This window comes from Octodon degus, unplaced genomic scaffold (assembly GCF_000260255.1).
Source record: "Octodon degus isolate 3935 unplaced genomic scaffold, OctDeg1.0 scaffold00067, whole genome shotgun sequence".
In the NCBI taxonomy this organism is placed as follows: Eukaryota; Metazoa; Chordata; class Mammalia; order Rodentia; family Octodontidae; genus Octodon; species Octodon degus.
In genome coordinates this window covers 4,314,287-4,328,441 of record NW_004524643.1, presented here as the reverse complement: position 1 = coordinate 4,328,441, position 14,155 = coordinate 4,314,287, and the positions used below count along the sequence as shown (strand labels likewise).

The window sequence follows — 14,155 nt, the reverse complement described above, 5'->3', positions numbered from 1 at the left end:
CTTCAAACTTGTCACTGAACCTTTTTATCTTCGGTTGCCTCATGCGTAACACCTAATTATCATGTACTCATTATTGACTCCTTTTTAAAAATTATTTTAAAATTTATTTATTTAGTACAGGGTCTTGCTGTGCAGCTTGGACTCATAGTGATCCTCCTGTCTCAGCCTCCCCAGTGCTGGGTTTATAGGCATGCACCAAAATGCCTGGCTTCAGTGGCTGGCACAGAGTGCCCAGTGTCCTGGGGCCAGCAAGTCATGCAGTAATGGGGATCGAACCCAGGTCCTTGCTCTTGCCAGGCAGGCACTTAGGCCGCTGAGCTATCTCCCCAGCCCCGACTCCTTTATTTTAAAATGATCTATCAAGTCCCTCTTCAGAGCCACACATGATGCTAGAATAATCAAGGCTCCTACAGGACTAAGCCAGATGGGATCCTGCCCTCACAGAACCCAGGCTCATGAGCACCAGCAGAGATAAAGGAACCTGACCTCACCGAGCGCAGAACTTGGTTCTTGGCAAAAATGCAACCAGTGTTACTTCCTTCCCACTGAAGTTGTCCTTAATTCGTCATTGAGGCCCCACGGGTTTCAAGTGGCCATTTTCACCCACGTGGAGTAAAAAGCTAGGGACATGTGAGGCTGTAGCTCGGGACTCCAATATGTTTGTAATACATTATTATGCAGTTCAGGCCTAATTGTGAATCATAATTTTTTCATTAACTGATCTCATTTTACTTGGTAATATCCATTTAGGCATTTGAGAGCAATAAAACTACATTTCTTTTAAATATTATATGATTCAGTTGGTTCGCTGATTTAGACAGTACTGCCCCTCCCATTCCAAATGAATGAGTCATACATCTTTTTAGAGATAACAAGGACCTTCAAGATCATGCACGCCTGCTCTTCCTTTCAGGCCTGCCTCGAAGGGGAGAAGAATGAGTGTGTGGACCCCAGTTCTGGCGATGAGTGGTGAGCAGGACTCTGCATGCCCATGAGCCCTGCTTTGTCTTAGGAATTTGTGCATACTTGGCATTTTGTTCCTCTCTAGAACTAGGGCCTGGTGTGTGTGGCTGACAGGGGATGGTTGTCCGTGTCCTGATTCCAGGGACAGAGTCAGGAGCAGCAGGACACAGTGAGGTGGGGTGATCCCAGCTGTGGGCCTGCCTCGAGATGACCTGGGTGGCTCTCAGCCAGTCCTGACTCAGAGGAGAAGACAGGCCGGCCAGAACTGAGTAGAGGAACCCCAGTTATGGGCTGTGGGGCCAGATGAATGTTTGATGTGTCTGTGCTTCCTCTTATGTCTTTAGGGAAGGTTGGCCACCCCCTTAACGTCCCATGTTTGTCTTTTGAATGATTCACGTACCAGCCCGCTGTCACAGAAAGGCAGTCAAGCTCAGTGGTAGGACCTGGGGAGATAGACTGCCCCAAATTGAGCAAGTTTCTCATTTTCTTTGTGCCTCACTTGCTTTATCTGTGAAATGGGCATAATCTGAGTGAGATGAGTTCCTGGTGGCAATGCTTAGAAGAGAGCTGGGCTCATGGGAAGGGAAAGCAGTCAGCTTCACAAACCTTCTGTCTCCAGGTCTCCTCCTCTTTCCAGATGGGGCCTTCGCACAGATGCCCCCAAGGAAGTGAGAATCTGTAGCTCTGAAAGCCCTCATCTTAAAGGCCTGGGACCCTCTTCACTTGCCTGCATCCTGCCTGTATCTTTGGGAGTGCCATGCATGCACCCCCAGGCCCATGCAACAACTAAGGGGACATTGGGAGCTGCCCCATACCCACCTGTCTTGATTCTGACCACATCCCTGGCTCCAACCCTCACTGACCTCATGTAATTATAAGCATGGAGGGCATTGTCCAGTGGGCTAAGCTCTCTGTCCAGTTGCTCTGAATTCTGACTCTAATGATTTACTTTGGCAATGAATGAAGAAACGTCAGCCTATTGACTATACCCGGCAAGTCTTACATATTACACTCCACATAAAAGAGATTTAAATGGCCTCCCTTGATGTAACCTTGATTACCATTGATTGTGCTCTCATTCTGAGATATATGCTGATTTAAATGGTTTATGTATATTATTTGATGCAATCCTCACAGGTCTCAGTGCTGGGGCTGGGAGCATATTATGATCCGCAATTATACATATGGAAACTTAAGCTTAGGGAGGTTGAGTATTTACTGTGGTCACCAGTGAGTAGGGAGCAGGATTGGAATCCATGACTGCATTCATCCAAAGTCTCTGTTCTTCCAGGAGTGAATGGCCTCTCTGTGTTCAGTGGTTGCTCCTGGAGAATGGTGAGCCAACCTTGACCTGGGATGGGGCGGCCTCCATGAAGACTGTGCAGGCCTCAGGGAGCAGGGCCTGGTGTGTGTGGCTGACAGGGGATGGCCTGGCTGTTGTCCATGTCCTGATTCCAGGGACAGAGTCAGGAGCAGCAGGACACAGTGAGGTGGGGTGATCCCAGCTGTGGGCCTGCCTCGAGATGACCTGGGTGGCTCTCAGCCAGTCCTGACTCAGAGGGGAAGACGGGCCGGCCAGAACTGAGTAGAGGAACCCCAGTTATGGGCTGTGGGGCCAGATTGGACCAGCGGAGAATGGAGAGCAGGCCAGGGTAAGAGAAGATGCAGTTCAGTACAGGGATGGGGCCAGGGTCTCTGGCAGGAAGACTGGCAGGAAGGAGGACACTCTGCCTTGAAGAACGGGGGCATCAGGCTCATGTCCCTCAGCTCCTCTGCACATCCTGCTAGGTGTATTTCTGTATTCCTTGCGTCTAGTGGTTGCTGGATAGATGAATGGATAGATTCATGGATGAATGAACCTTTAGGAAACAGGAATCCCACCCTCCTCTACCTGCCAATGAAGGGGCCAGACGGACCTACCTGAGAGACTGCTGTAGGGAAGGGAGAGGGGTTGTTTGGACATCTGCAGGGCTGTACTCTGACCGCTGTCCCCCTTGTGCCTTCTTCCTACAGAGGCCCCTGCCAAGCCTGAGGAGGCAGAGGCTGAACCCTTCACAGACTCCTCACTGTTTGCACACTGGGGCCAGGACCTCAGCCCCGAAGGCCGGCGCGTGGCCCTGAAGCAGTTCCAGTACTACGGCTACAACGCCTACCTCAGTGACCGCCTGCCCCTCGACCGGCCCCTGCCAGACCTCAGACCCAGTGGGTGAGCAGAGTCAGTGAGCCGCCACGCAGGACGTGTGTGGGGGAGACGGGTCCTTGCTGTATTGGGTATCGGGATCAGGCACTGGACTGGGGGTCCCTTTCCTCCTTCAGCCCCGATCTGTGGCCTTAGACTCAGTTTCCCTATCTGCAGAGTCGGGGTGGGGAGGGCTCCTTTCCATTAGGGATTTTAAAGATTAATTACCTAACTTACTCCTTAAGAGTACTAGAATCATTTGGAATTCCCTTTAATATGTCATTTTAACCCAATTAGTTGCATTTTTATGAACAATTTTTTCTGTAAATTAGTTTTTTAAAGTACATCCATCTTCAGGCTAACAAGTCGTTCCACCCGACAGAGAAGTCTGTCTTGACTTCTCTCTTTGTTACACAAGGGTACTCCTTTAAGGTTCAGTTAGAATTTTTATTGCTCCTAATTATTAAAAATGTGGACACGTACCACAGCTGAGAAAAATCGCATTAATTTTTGTGAGCTTCCCCCCCTACCTTCTTTCCCCTTTTTCTCCTCATTTAAAAATTTTTCTTAAAGCTGCATACTGAACTTCTGTCTGGAGTTGTGGGCTGAGACTGCAGCGGATTGGGGAGCCATATGCTCTTCTGGAGTTCACTTCCATGCCGTAGGCATCGGAGGAGCAAGTGCTGTACGCTGCATCATGGAGCATCATTGTTCCTAGCCCGAAGAGAACCGGGCTGGGCTGCGGGGATGAAAGAGATGGGAATTTGCCAAGGGAGAGGAGTGAGTGCATACTCACATAAAGACTGGGAAGTTCTTACTGTGTGCCTGCATCATCGAGAAGCCCACAGGAGCAGGGCAGGGAGCAAAGCAGGTGGGAAACCCTGCCCGCACAGGGCTTGCATTCTGAACAAAGCAAGCCAAATGGCTCCCGTGTCCAGTGGTGGCAAGTGTGACCCAGCTGTGTGATGAAGTGGGAGAGGCAGACAGTGACCTCCTGGGGTAGGAGTAGGAGTTGCATACACTTATGAGTGGTCAGAGAAGGCCCCTGTCACCTCTGCAAGGGTGGCAGTTGAGCAAAGACTGGAGTCCCTCTGCTGAGACACAGCACATGTGGCACCTCTGAGGAAAAGGAGGGAGGCTCAGGTGGCTGGAACAAGGTGGCAGTGGTTGGAGAGGTGGCTGGGGAACCATTGAGGCAGGTCAGATGGGACTGTGGTTCTCAGGTTAGCTGCATGTTCTGCTCATCAAAAGGTCTTTCTTAAAATATCCTAATGCCAATACTATGCCTGGATCAATTGCGTGAGCATTTCTGGGGTGTCTCTCAGGGTCAGTGTTGTGCAGCACTCCAGGTGGGTCCCACGTGCGGCCCAGGTTGAGAATCGAGGAAAAGGGCTCTGGAGGCCGTTGAGAGGTGTGCAGCTTTTGCCCTGTGGGGCAAGGATTCCTGTGAAGGGCTGGTGCCGGTCAGTAGCATGCCAGACTGTCCTTCTCACAGGCCCTGTTGCTGTTAAGCTGCTAGGCTGGGGGCAAGGGTGCGAGGGGGAGAACAGCAGGAGGCTGCCACAGACCCAGGGAGGGGCCACGGGCGCCGTGGAAGAGGCACGAGAGGGGAGGAGGGGTCAGCCCTGGGCAGGTCCTCTGGCTCCTGCAGAGGCTCTGCCTGGGTCTTTGCTCAACACAAAGCAGTGGGTTTTGCTGGCACAAAACACAGGCCCGATTCAATGCATGAAATGCACGTTTGTTCCAAATGAAAAGGAAAATCAGAAGGTGGCCATGGAAAGGGTGGGTCTTACATACAGGGCCTCGCAACCTGTCAGAAAAGTAACTGGTACCAATGAGGCTGGGCTTATTGAGGTGGGCCCTCCTACCCAGGCCACACTAGCATGCAATGGAGATCAGCGAGGCCATGGCTTCTTCTTCCCACTCTGAATTGAGGAAACCAAGGAGCAAAAGTGTTGTGTCTGAGGTCCCACAATTGGACAAGAAACCCAGCAGAGCCTTAAACCTGGCTGCCAAGTCCTGGCCTTTGACGGCGGCCCACGTCTGAGAGCTGTGGCAGCAGCCTCTTCCCTGAGAGAGATACTCTGCTTCCTGTGGCTTCTAGTGGTCTGTCTGAGAAGGGGGTGCTGAAGGACGCTGGGGTCAGAATTCTGTATTATGCTCCTGCACGGCTGGAAAGCAGCAGTCATCTGAAAAGAAGGACCTTCCCTCCACACAGGGCTCAACCCACTGGGGCCTTCTGTGCCTCCCCATGGGACGGGTGACAGCTGTCAGCCCCTTTCTTACCGAGACAGAAGCATGGAATCTTCATGCAGCCAGAGAGAGCTGAGCCACGCCCTTTTGTGGAAGGCTCTGTGCAGGTGACTTTAACTGTGGCAGCCCCTCTGTGTTCCTGCACTGGGAAGGTCTGATGCAGCTCCCACTCATCGGCCACCCCAGGCACACGTCCAGGATGGAAAGCCACTGGTGGGCTGCTAAAAACAAGCGTGTGCTTGGGTGGAACAGCACCTTCCTTCCTGCTAATTTCCATAAAACATTCCTTCCTTGTAACAAGGCCATTGCTTATCTCATCCTGTTTAATTCATGTTGGAACCATCTTTCCAATAACTTTATTTGCATCCTCTTTCAAACTACACTGCCAAATATTTAGATAGCATGAGCCATGTTTTCAGGAGTGTGTTTGGTTCTGTTTATATTAACTTTTTTTTGACTCTTTATAGTAACTTGCTGAAGTAGGTGCTATTATTGGGTTTCATTTTATAGGAGAGGAAAGTAAGACTCAGGGAGATTCTGTGACCAGCGCAACATCACTGGTGGCAGAACTGGGACAGGAAGCCAGGCAGTCTGACACGTCACCACTGTGCTACGCTGCCGTGAGGTGTGATGCTTTTACATCACACTAAGAGCTGACCAGGTTGGGAGCAATGAAGGTCTGCTTTGACATTTTGAAAACATTGTATAAGTGAACAGCAGCCCCATCATCAAGGATCAGAGTGCCACGGGAGGCCCAGCAGATGATGGAATCTGGCCGCCAGTGGATGGAAGGAAGCCCCACATTTGCAGCAGCCTCCGGAGGAGTCCTGCTGTGTGGTTCGTGCTTTGGCCCAAGCCCCTGTGCTTCCTACTGCTGCTGCCTGCCGTCTGTTCTGGGCCTTCTTCCCCTTGTGGGCTGCTTGGATTCTGCTCTTTGATCTTGTCGTTCCTGGCTTTGCTTCTCTAAATTCTAGCCCCATTGCGGTGCCTGGATCTGTCCTGAAAGAGGAAGTGGTTTTCAGAGTCCTGCCTTTCTCACTTTCCCATCACCTCTGGCGAGTTCTTTACTTTGCCTCCATTCTGGGTGCTGAAAGATATGGTCTGGCCCACCTGTCATTGGCTCAGGGAAGCCACCCTGTGCTGAGCACCTTAAACATAGGGCGAGGCATAACCAGAATGAAAAAAAGTTCATTCAGTGAACTGCTAGGCTTCATTACCTTCTTCATCCAACAAACATTGAGCATCCAGTGGGTATCAGACACTGGCACAGTGTCAGGCAGACCAAGCTCCAGGAGCCCACAGAGAGATGTGAATCCAGACAGAAGGTGGGAAAGCAAAGCAGGTGACCAGAAAACATGCTGGTGACATCCTGGTGCCCTGGGGGAGGAGTCACCCTGGCAGGCTTCCAGGAAAGCAGTCACCTGGGGGTCACTTCAGGGCCTCTGTGGCCAGGAGACAGCCTGGAGAGTGGCTTCCACAGGAGCAGCCTTTGGCGACTTCGACCACCCCTGCAAGGGAAGGAGGGATGAGGGCTCAGTGCACAGAAGTTTCCTCGATCTCATCTGCAAAAAGAGAAGACAAACTTCTTTCCTAGTGGCCTCAGGGAAAATAAAAATGCCACTCCAGGCCACTCACTGTCCTGTACTGATGTAACAGGAGCCCATAGACCAATGGGCCACCCAAGGGAGACTAGGCTCTGCGACCTTTGTGGACCTCCTCCATGGATGGATGGAGGGGTGTGCTTGCTTCCTTTCTGGGTCAGAAAGCCACTGGCCTTGGAGTTGAAGGAGAGAAATGCCGCATCTTGCCAGGTTGGGCTTTTCCTGCCCCTGTTCCTGGATGTGGGCTCCAAGCATTCTGTCTTCCTGCTAGTACCCCCTTTGTCCTTATCAGTTGGCTCAAAAATAACCCATGGGGGAAGACAGAAAGAGAAAGCATTCAGTCTCCACGGGGGCATGTACCCCAGAGATGCATACGTTGTCAGACTCATCCTACTGCAGGTGAGATGTGTGCAGCCTACTCCATGTACATTAAACATCACCTTTTTGAAAAATGAAGGTGTGTGTGTGAGAGAGAGAGAGACCAGGGAAATCCTTTGCCTGTGGGAAGGGGAAGGAGGATGGAAGTGATACCTTCTGGGAGTCACATAGAAGATGGTTGAGAGCTCTAGAAAAGGCAGTCATGAAGGGATGAAGCAAGCTGGCTGGCATGAGGCAATGAGGGCAGGTGGGCCTCTGCCCCAGGGACAGAGGTGTCAGAAGTGTGACACACCAGGGCCGTAGCAGTAGGCTTACACCACATTCCTTATTGCAAGCTGTGGTTGCTATGTCGACAGGAGATTCAGGAACGCCTGGGAGATGAACACCTGCTCTTGAGGGAACTATGGGTATGGGAGAAGGGGGCCCATGTCTCAAGCTCTAGAGCTGTGATGTTGCCATGGCAACTCTGTGGCCCACCACCAGGGTAGCTCAGGGAGGAGCCCCCAACAGATACCACTACCTCCTCCCTGCTGGCAGCTCTTCAGAGGCTTTGGAGCCTTTTCACTAAGGACTTTGTCTTTCTCGCCAGGGTCCCCAAGGCCCATGTCGCTCCTTCCCAGGGCTTAGGATGGACTGGTTCTCGGCTTAACAGATAGGTTCAGATTCACAGCTAGGCCAGCAGGGATTGGTGAGGGAACTGAGACTGTTTCCTGCACTCCTAGGTGGGAGGAGAAGAGGATGGAGCCAACACAAGCCCACCAAAGTTCCTGGGTCTGGAGCTGGAGGAATCCTGCGCCAAAATCAGAGGGGGAAGGAGCGGGACAGGGTGACAGCTGAGGGAGAAGACACCTCTCAGCCAGAGACTGGGGTCCATCCAAGGTGGCTACTGGTGCTCGCTGCCATTAATGTGGCTTTGACCACATGTCTGTGTGTGTGGACTGCAGCACTGTGGGGCCTGGGCAGATAAGAGTGTTTTTAACAGTGCACAATCGAGACAGAGGCCATCTGTGAACTTTGGGGGTCTATGCGGCTGACTTCACGGGAGGGCAGGGTAATGGACTCCCTCAGAGAGTCATTCTAGCCACAGAAACTGAGACTCCGCTGTGCCATGTGACAAAGGGAGTTAAGATTCCTAATCTAATGACTTTAAAGAGATTATCCTGGAATACTGAGTGAGGCCAATCTGGTCACAAGGGCATTTAAAGTGGAAAAGGAAGCAGGACCAGAGAGAGACGTCTGTGGAGAAAAACTTGACTGGCCCCCGATGATCTAGTACATGGAAGAGAGCTGGGGGTGAAGAATGCTGGAAATCTGGGGAAACAGATTCTCCTCCCCTGGAACCTGCAGAAAGGAACGCAGTGTGCCAAAGCCGCAGACTTCTTGACCTTCAGATGACAAATTGGTGTTGTTCTAAGACATCAAACTTGTCACAGTGACAACATCCACACCAAGAAACTCATGCTGCATGAGTTTGCCCTGGATCTGTGGCTGGAAGGGCTCTGCATTTGGTTTAACGCTCTGCTGTCACAATGGTGAAAAGCTCCATAACTTTTGGATAAGAAACAGCACAATTTCCTTGTGCACCAGGCCCCTCAAACTAATGTAGCTAGTGCTGAGGGGTAGCAGGGAACAGAAGTGTGAGCTGTCTCAGAGTTGCTGCTAATGACTCACAATGACACAGTTTGCACAGCTTTTTTTGTTTGTTTGTTCATTTGTTTGTTTGTTTTTTGTACTGGGGATCAAACTCAAGGCCTTGTGCTTGCCAGGCAGGTGCTTAAGTTGCTGCTGAGCTATCTCCCCAGCCCTAAGAACTCACCATGAGAATGAGCTGGCCTACTGTGTGCCAAGTGCTTTACAAATGCTCACTGTGGACTGGGAAGACACTTCAGCAGCCTCAGTGCCTGCATGTCAAGCTCAAGGACCCGAGTTTGATCCCTGGTACCGCATGCTGTGCCAGCCCCAGAACTCTGTGTGCGCCATGCTGGCTGCCAAACCAGGCATGGTGCCATGTGCCTGTAATCCCAGTACTGGGAAGGCTGGGACGGGAGGATCACTATGAGTCTGAACTGTGTGGCAAGACCCTGTATCAAAGACAGACAGACAGACAGACAGACAGACAGACAGACAAAAAAAGAAAGAAAGAATTACAAATGTTCACTGCATTTTCCCCTTTAGCTTTAGTCTCCTGTGTCTCTTAAATAGTTTTTATTATTCCTATTTTATGTAGGCAAAACTGAGTATTTGCAAGATTAAGAACCCTGTTCAGGAAGAAAATTAAAGAAAGAAACCTCTTCAAATTCCCACAGGTGCTGAGGGACAGAATCTCCTTTTATGTGGTTCTTGTGCCTCCAGGACTCGGCCTCACCCACTGTCTCATCTACGTGGCTGGATCTCTCTGGAATCTAGACTCAAGAGCACATACTGTATTACTGTACTACAGGGGGTGAAATACACATTCTTAGTAATGATTCTGCTGTCTTGTGGAAAATGCTAACTGCATAAACACAGCTAGGGGCAAACACTCTAAGTGGAGCACTCTGGGAAAATGTTAGGCTCCTTATGGGCCAATAGCGCAATGATGTTGTTCTTAAAGGAAAAGGAATCTTGAGCTGTGTTAATAGAAATATATCTTTAAAGATGGAGGTTATGGCTTTTTCTACTCTGCTACGTAGATCATGAGTGTAGAAGTGGATTTTTTTTTTTGGAGGGGTCAGCATGCCCTGAAGGTGGGGCTGGCATGGCACATGGTGCTGGAGATCGAACCACGGTCCCCTGCGCCTGCCTAAGGTTGCCTAAGTAGGTGCTTTAGATCACTGAGCTAACTCCCCGGCTCTATAGAAGTGGATTTTGAGGGCTATAGAAGAAATGTACCATTTAGAGGACGATAATCCAGGAGAGAGGTGGCACCATCACCATCAACACCACCATCACCATCACCACCATCACCATCACCATCACCATCATCACTATCACCATCACCACCACCACCATCACCAACACCACCACCATTATCACCATCACCATCACCGTCACCACCATCACCATCACCACCATCACCACCACCATCACCACCATCACTATCACCATCACCATCACCACCACCACCACCACCACCATCAGCATCACCATCACCACCATCACCATCACCACCATCACCATCACCACCATCACCATCACCATACCACCATCACCATCACCATCACCACCATCACTATCACCACCATCACCATCACCATCATTGAGTAGTTGTTAAAACCTGGTTCCCTGAACTCTAATGAACTCTGGTTTGTTAATGGGGAAATCTATAGCAAGTTATCTAGCCTCTTTGTGTCTTTCTCTTCCTATCTGTAAATTAGGATGGTAACACAAAGATTGCATATGTTAGTGTATATAGAGTTTCTGGAACATAGCCTGACCTGTAGTAGCTGCTAGTGTGTGTGTGTGTGTGTGTGTGTGTGTGTGTGTGTGTGTAGGGGGGGTTGCCAGGGTATTGGACCTTAAGGCCCTCACACTAGCAGCTAGGCACATACTCTATTACTGAACTACATCTTTTAGCCCTTTTAAAAAATTTATTTATTTATTTATTTATTTATTTATTTATTTATTTGGTGCAAGATTTTGCTATGCAGTTCAGACTCAACATACTCTGTTACTGAACTACATCTTTAACCCCTTTAAAGTTTTTAAAAATATTTATTTATTTGGTACAGGATCTTGCTATGCAGTTCAGACTCATAGTGATCCTCCTGTCTCAGCCTCCCCAGCACTGGGACTATAGGCGTGTACCACCACGCCCAGTTTCAGGGCCGGCACAGTGCGCCTGGGGTTCTGGGGCTGGCATGTCATGTGGTACCAGGGATCAAACCCAGGTTCTTGCGCTTGCCAGGCAGGTGCTTAGACCGCTGAGCTATCTCCCCAGACTCTTAAATTTTATTTTGAGACAGGAACTGACCGAGTGGCCAAGATTGCCCTCAAACTTGTGGTCCTTCTGCCTTGGCCTCCTGGGATGACAGGCGTGTACCACCACACCTGGTCTTTTCCAGGGAACTCTTATTATCTGGGCCTCTGCTTTATAAAAGGTGGCTGAGGAGAGAGCTTCCCTGTGACTGCACTATGAGCAGAATTGCTGCATTCCCCAGGAGCACCTGCGACGGGACACCCACCCTGGGAGCAGGTGGAGGATCAGGTGGGCACTGGGGCAGATCAGACCAAAGTTCCTGAATGACTTCCCCCAGTCCCACAGGCTGAGCCCTGAGCCAGGCTGTGCTGCCCAAGAGGTGCCCTGTTTCCCTCTGTACCTTCTCTCCCTGCCCCGGCAGATCTGTGGGACCCCCCTCCCGCTCCCCCAGCAGATCTAGGGAGCCCGATTTTCTCCACCCGAGAGAATACACTCTCCCCATATTCCTCAGACTTGGTTGCTGCACCAGAGTCAGCTGATTTGTGCTCTCTAGGGACTGTTCACTTATCTCCATCGATTCTATATTCTCCAGATCTCTAAGGTATTTTGAGAACAACCTGTCTCCTTGCTTTCTGTGCTTGCTTAAGTTGTAAATGATTCTTTTCCCAGTCACTCTACTTAAAATCTACATTTATTTATATAGAGATCCTTTCTTTAAATCGATAAAGTTACCAGGAATGATGTTGTTGAACTTTTGCTGCTGTACAAAAGTTAAATGTTTCCAGGACTGCTTTTACTTGATGGTTTACCTGTCAGCGATTCCTGGCCCAGATTCTGTTCCTAGGTCTGACTTGGCCCTACCCTCTTGCTTTGCACAGTAGAAGCTCCCAGTTCTCAGCTATCTCTTTTCTCTTCCACGTCTGGGCCGGAGATGATATCGTTCCAGGTTCCTGGGGCCTTCGCTGCACTGAGTTTCCCCATCCTACCTCCATCGTCCCCGCCTTCACCCCTCCAGCTTGTTGCATGACCTAATCTTACTGCTCAGCCAGGCAAGAGTGACTCCATCGCCCAGTGACTCCATCCTGCCGTGTCATGGTGGAGTCCACCCACACAGCTCTCATGGCCTGAATTCATTCTACTCCTCATGAATTCGAGTGGTTTGTTCCTGTGTCCATTGCAGATATCCTATGCTTCCTGAGTTTCCATTCTGTGCTGGACGTTTACTAGACACTGGGAAATCCTGGTGGGCAGACATGTCCTGACATCACGTAGTTTATAGCCTAGTGTAGGCCCTGATGTCTATGAAATAATCATATGTAAACACACATTGCAAGAGCATGCAGGTGGCAGGAACAAGAAACAAAGGAGACCATGAAGGTCTAAGGGGGGAAGGGTCAGAATCCAGTCCAGGATGTGAGGTGAGCCTTTCTGTACAGGGCTGTCATTGCGCTTTTAAGTAATGAGGGGCCGAGCATATAGAGGTCACCACAGGTGCTAGGATTCTTTGCAGGAAATGCTGGAGTATAGTCACGTACTCGGGCTCTGAGGTGGGCAGAGTGGTGCGGGATGTCCCAGTCACACGGCACAAGCCTTCCATCCTTTTTGGCTTGCTTCTGCCTTGGCCATTGCAGCGATCCCATTCACGTATCTGCAGTCCCCTCACAGCCAGTGTTCTGCTTCTCTCCCCACCCCCATTTCTGTTCCCCTGGATGTCTGCTCACTGTCTTCTCAGCATACCTCAGTTTCAGCCTCCCCATGAAAACGGCCTGGGTTGGGTCACTGGTCCTTCCGTGACACGGTGAGAGCTGATTATGGGCAGCTCATGAGCTGGTCCTGAGATTGGCAGGCTGACAAACTGCTCGTTAGCAGCTACCTGAGGCTCAAGGTTCAGGCTCTGGTCCCATCCGTTGTGGCACAAAATGCACAGCCACAGAGCAGAAAATATAGCAATTGTTACACAGAGAGACCCTGGGATCATTTATCTCCAAGGCAGCAATATACAGGTGTGAAAAATACAGTGAAAGTTTAAATTTAAAAAAATTATGACAATAAAGGCCACATTACCGTTCATTCCCCCTCCAAGTATGCCTGCCCCCCTTGTGCACACTTGCACCGTCATTCCTGCCGCTTCCTGAAGTGGTCCTGGAGGTCCTCTCGCATGGTACCTCTAGCTGAGCAGCTGAGGCTGCCTCCACGTCCTGAACCGATTCCAAATGTTTAGCTTTCACGGTCATCTTGACTTGGGGCCAGAGCCAGAAGTCGTACGGTGGATGGATGCGGTGGATGAGGACACCATGTCATGTTTTTATGAGCCCGTCCCTCAGTTGGACAGCAGTCAGCCACAGCATCACCTTTTTCTGGGGGAGTCATTCCTTTTTAAAGGCACTCACAAAGGAAGCCTCTCAGAATGGCTTCTGAAAGAGACAAGAACTATGGCTCAAGCATGTTCAAAGTGAGGACTCCGAGGGGGCTCAATGGCGATGTGTCGGTTACAGTAACACATGCTTTTTTAATTTAAGTCTTCCCTTTATATTATGATCCACTGACAGGGAGATAACTTTAGGCTTTTGGTGCTCAGCGGTGTTTGTTGCATTCGTTGGCGCCGTCCTGGTACACAGCCGTCTCCTCCCCGTTTTTCATGCGGAAGAGGCTGTTGGGAAGCCAGTCCTCCACTTTGCGCCTTCCACCAGGCCTCTGGGGTGACAGTGACACACCACGGCTGTGTCCTGGGGACACCTCAGTGGGCGAGGAAAGGAGGTAAAGGCCATCAGCCAGGAGGTGTAAGAGTGGCCTTGAGCCAGGCTCCAGCTGTGGGAGATAACTCAGTATCTTGACTCTTCTTTTCTCATCTATAAAATGGGAATATCTTGCCATAGAAAGCAA

The 14,155-nt window shown here is 50.4% G+C and overlaps 1 protein-coding gene across 1 annotated transcript in view; it reads left to right on the top strand.

Annotated features, from left to right (window-relative positions):
* The window catches only part of Galnt18 (polypeptide N-acetylgalactosaminyltransferase 18), a 346,030-nt gene that overhangs the window by 164,233 nt on the left and 167,642 nt on the right, over positions 1-14,155 (top strand). Inside the window, exon 2 of the mRNA XM_004634877.2 lies at positions 2,977-3,169. Within this exon, the coding sequence (XP_004634934.1) occupies positions 2,977-3,169 (193 nt within the window). The remainder of the gene's footprint in view (positions 1-2,976; positions 3,170-14,155) is intronic.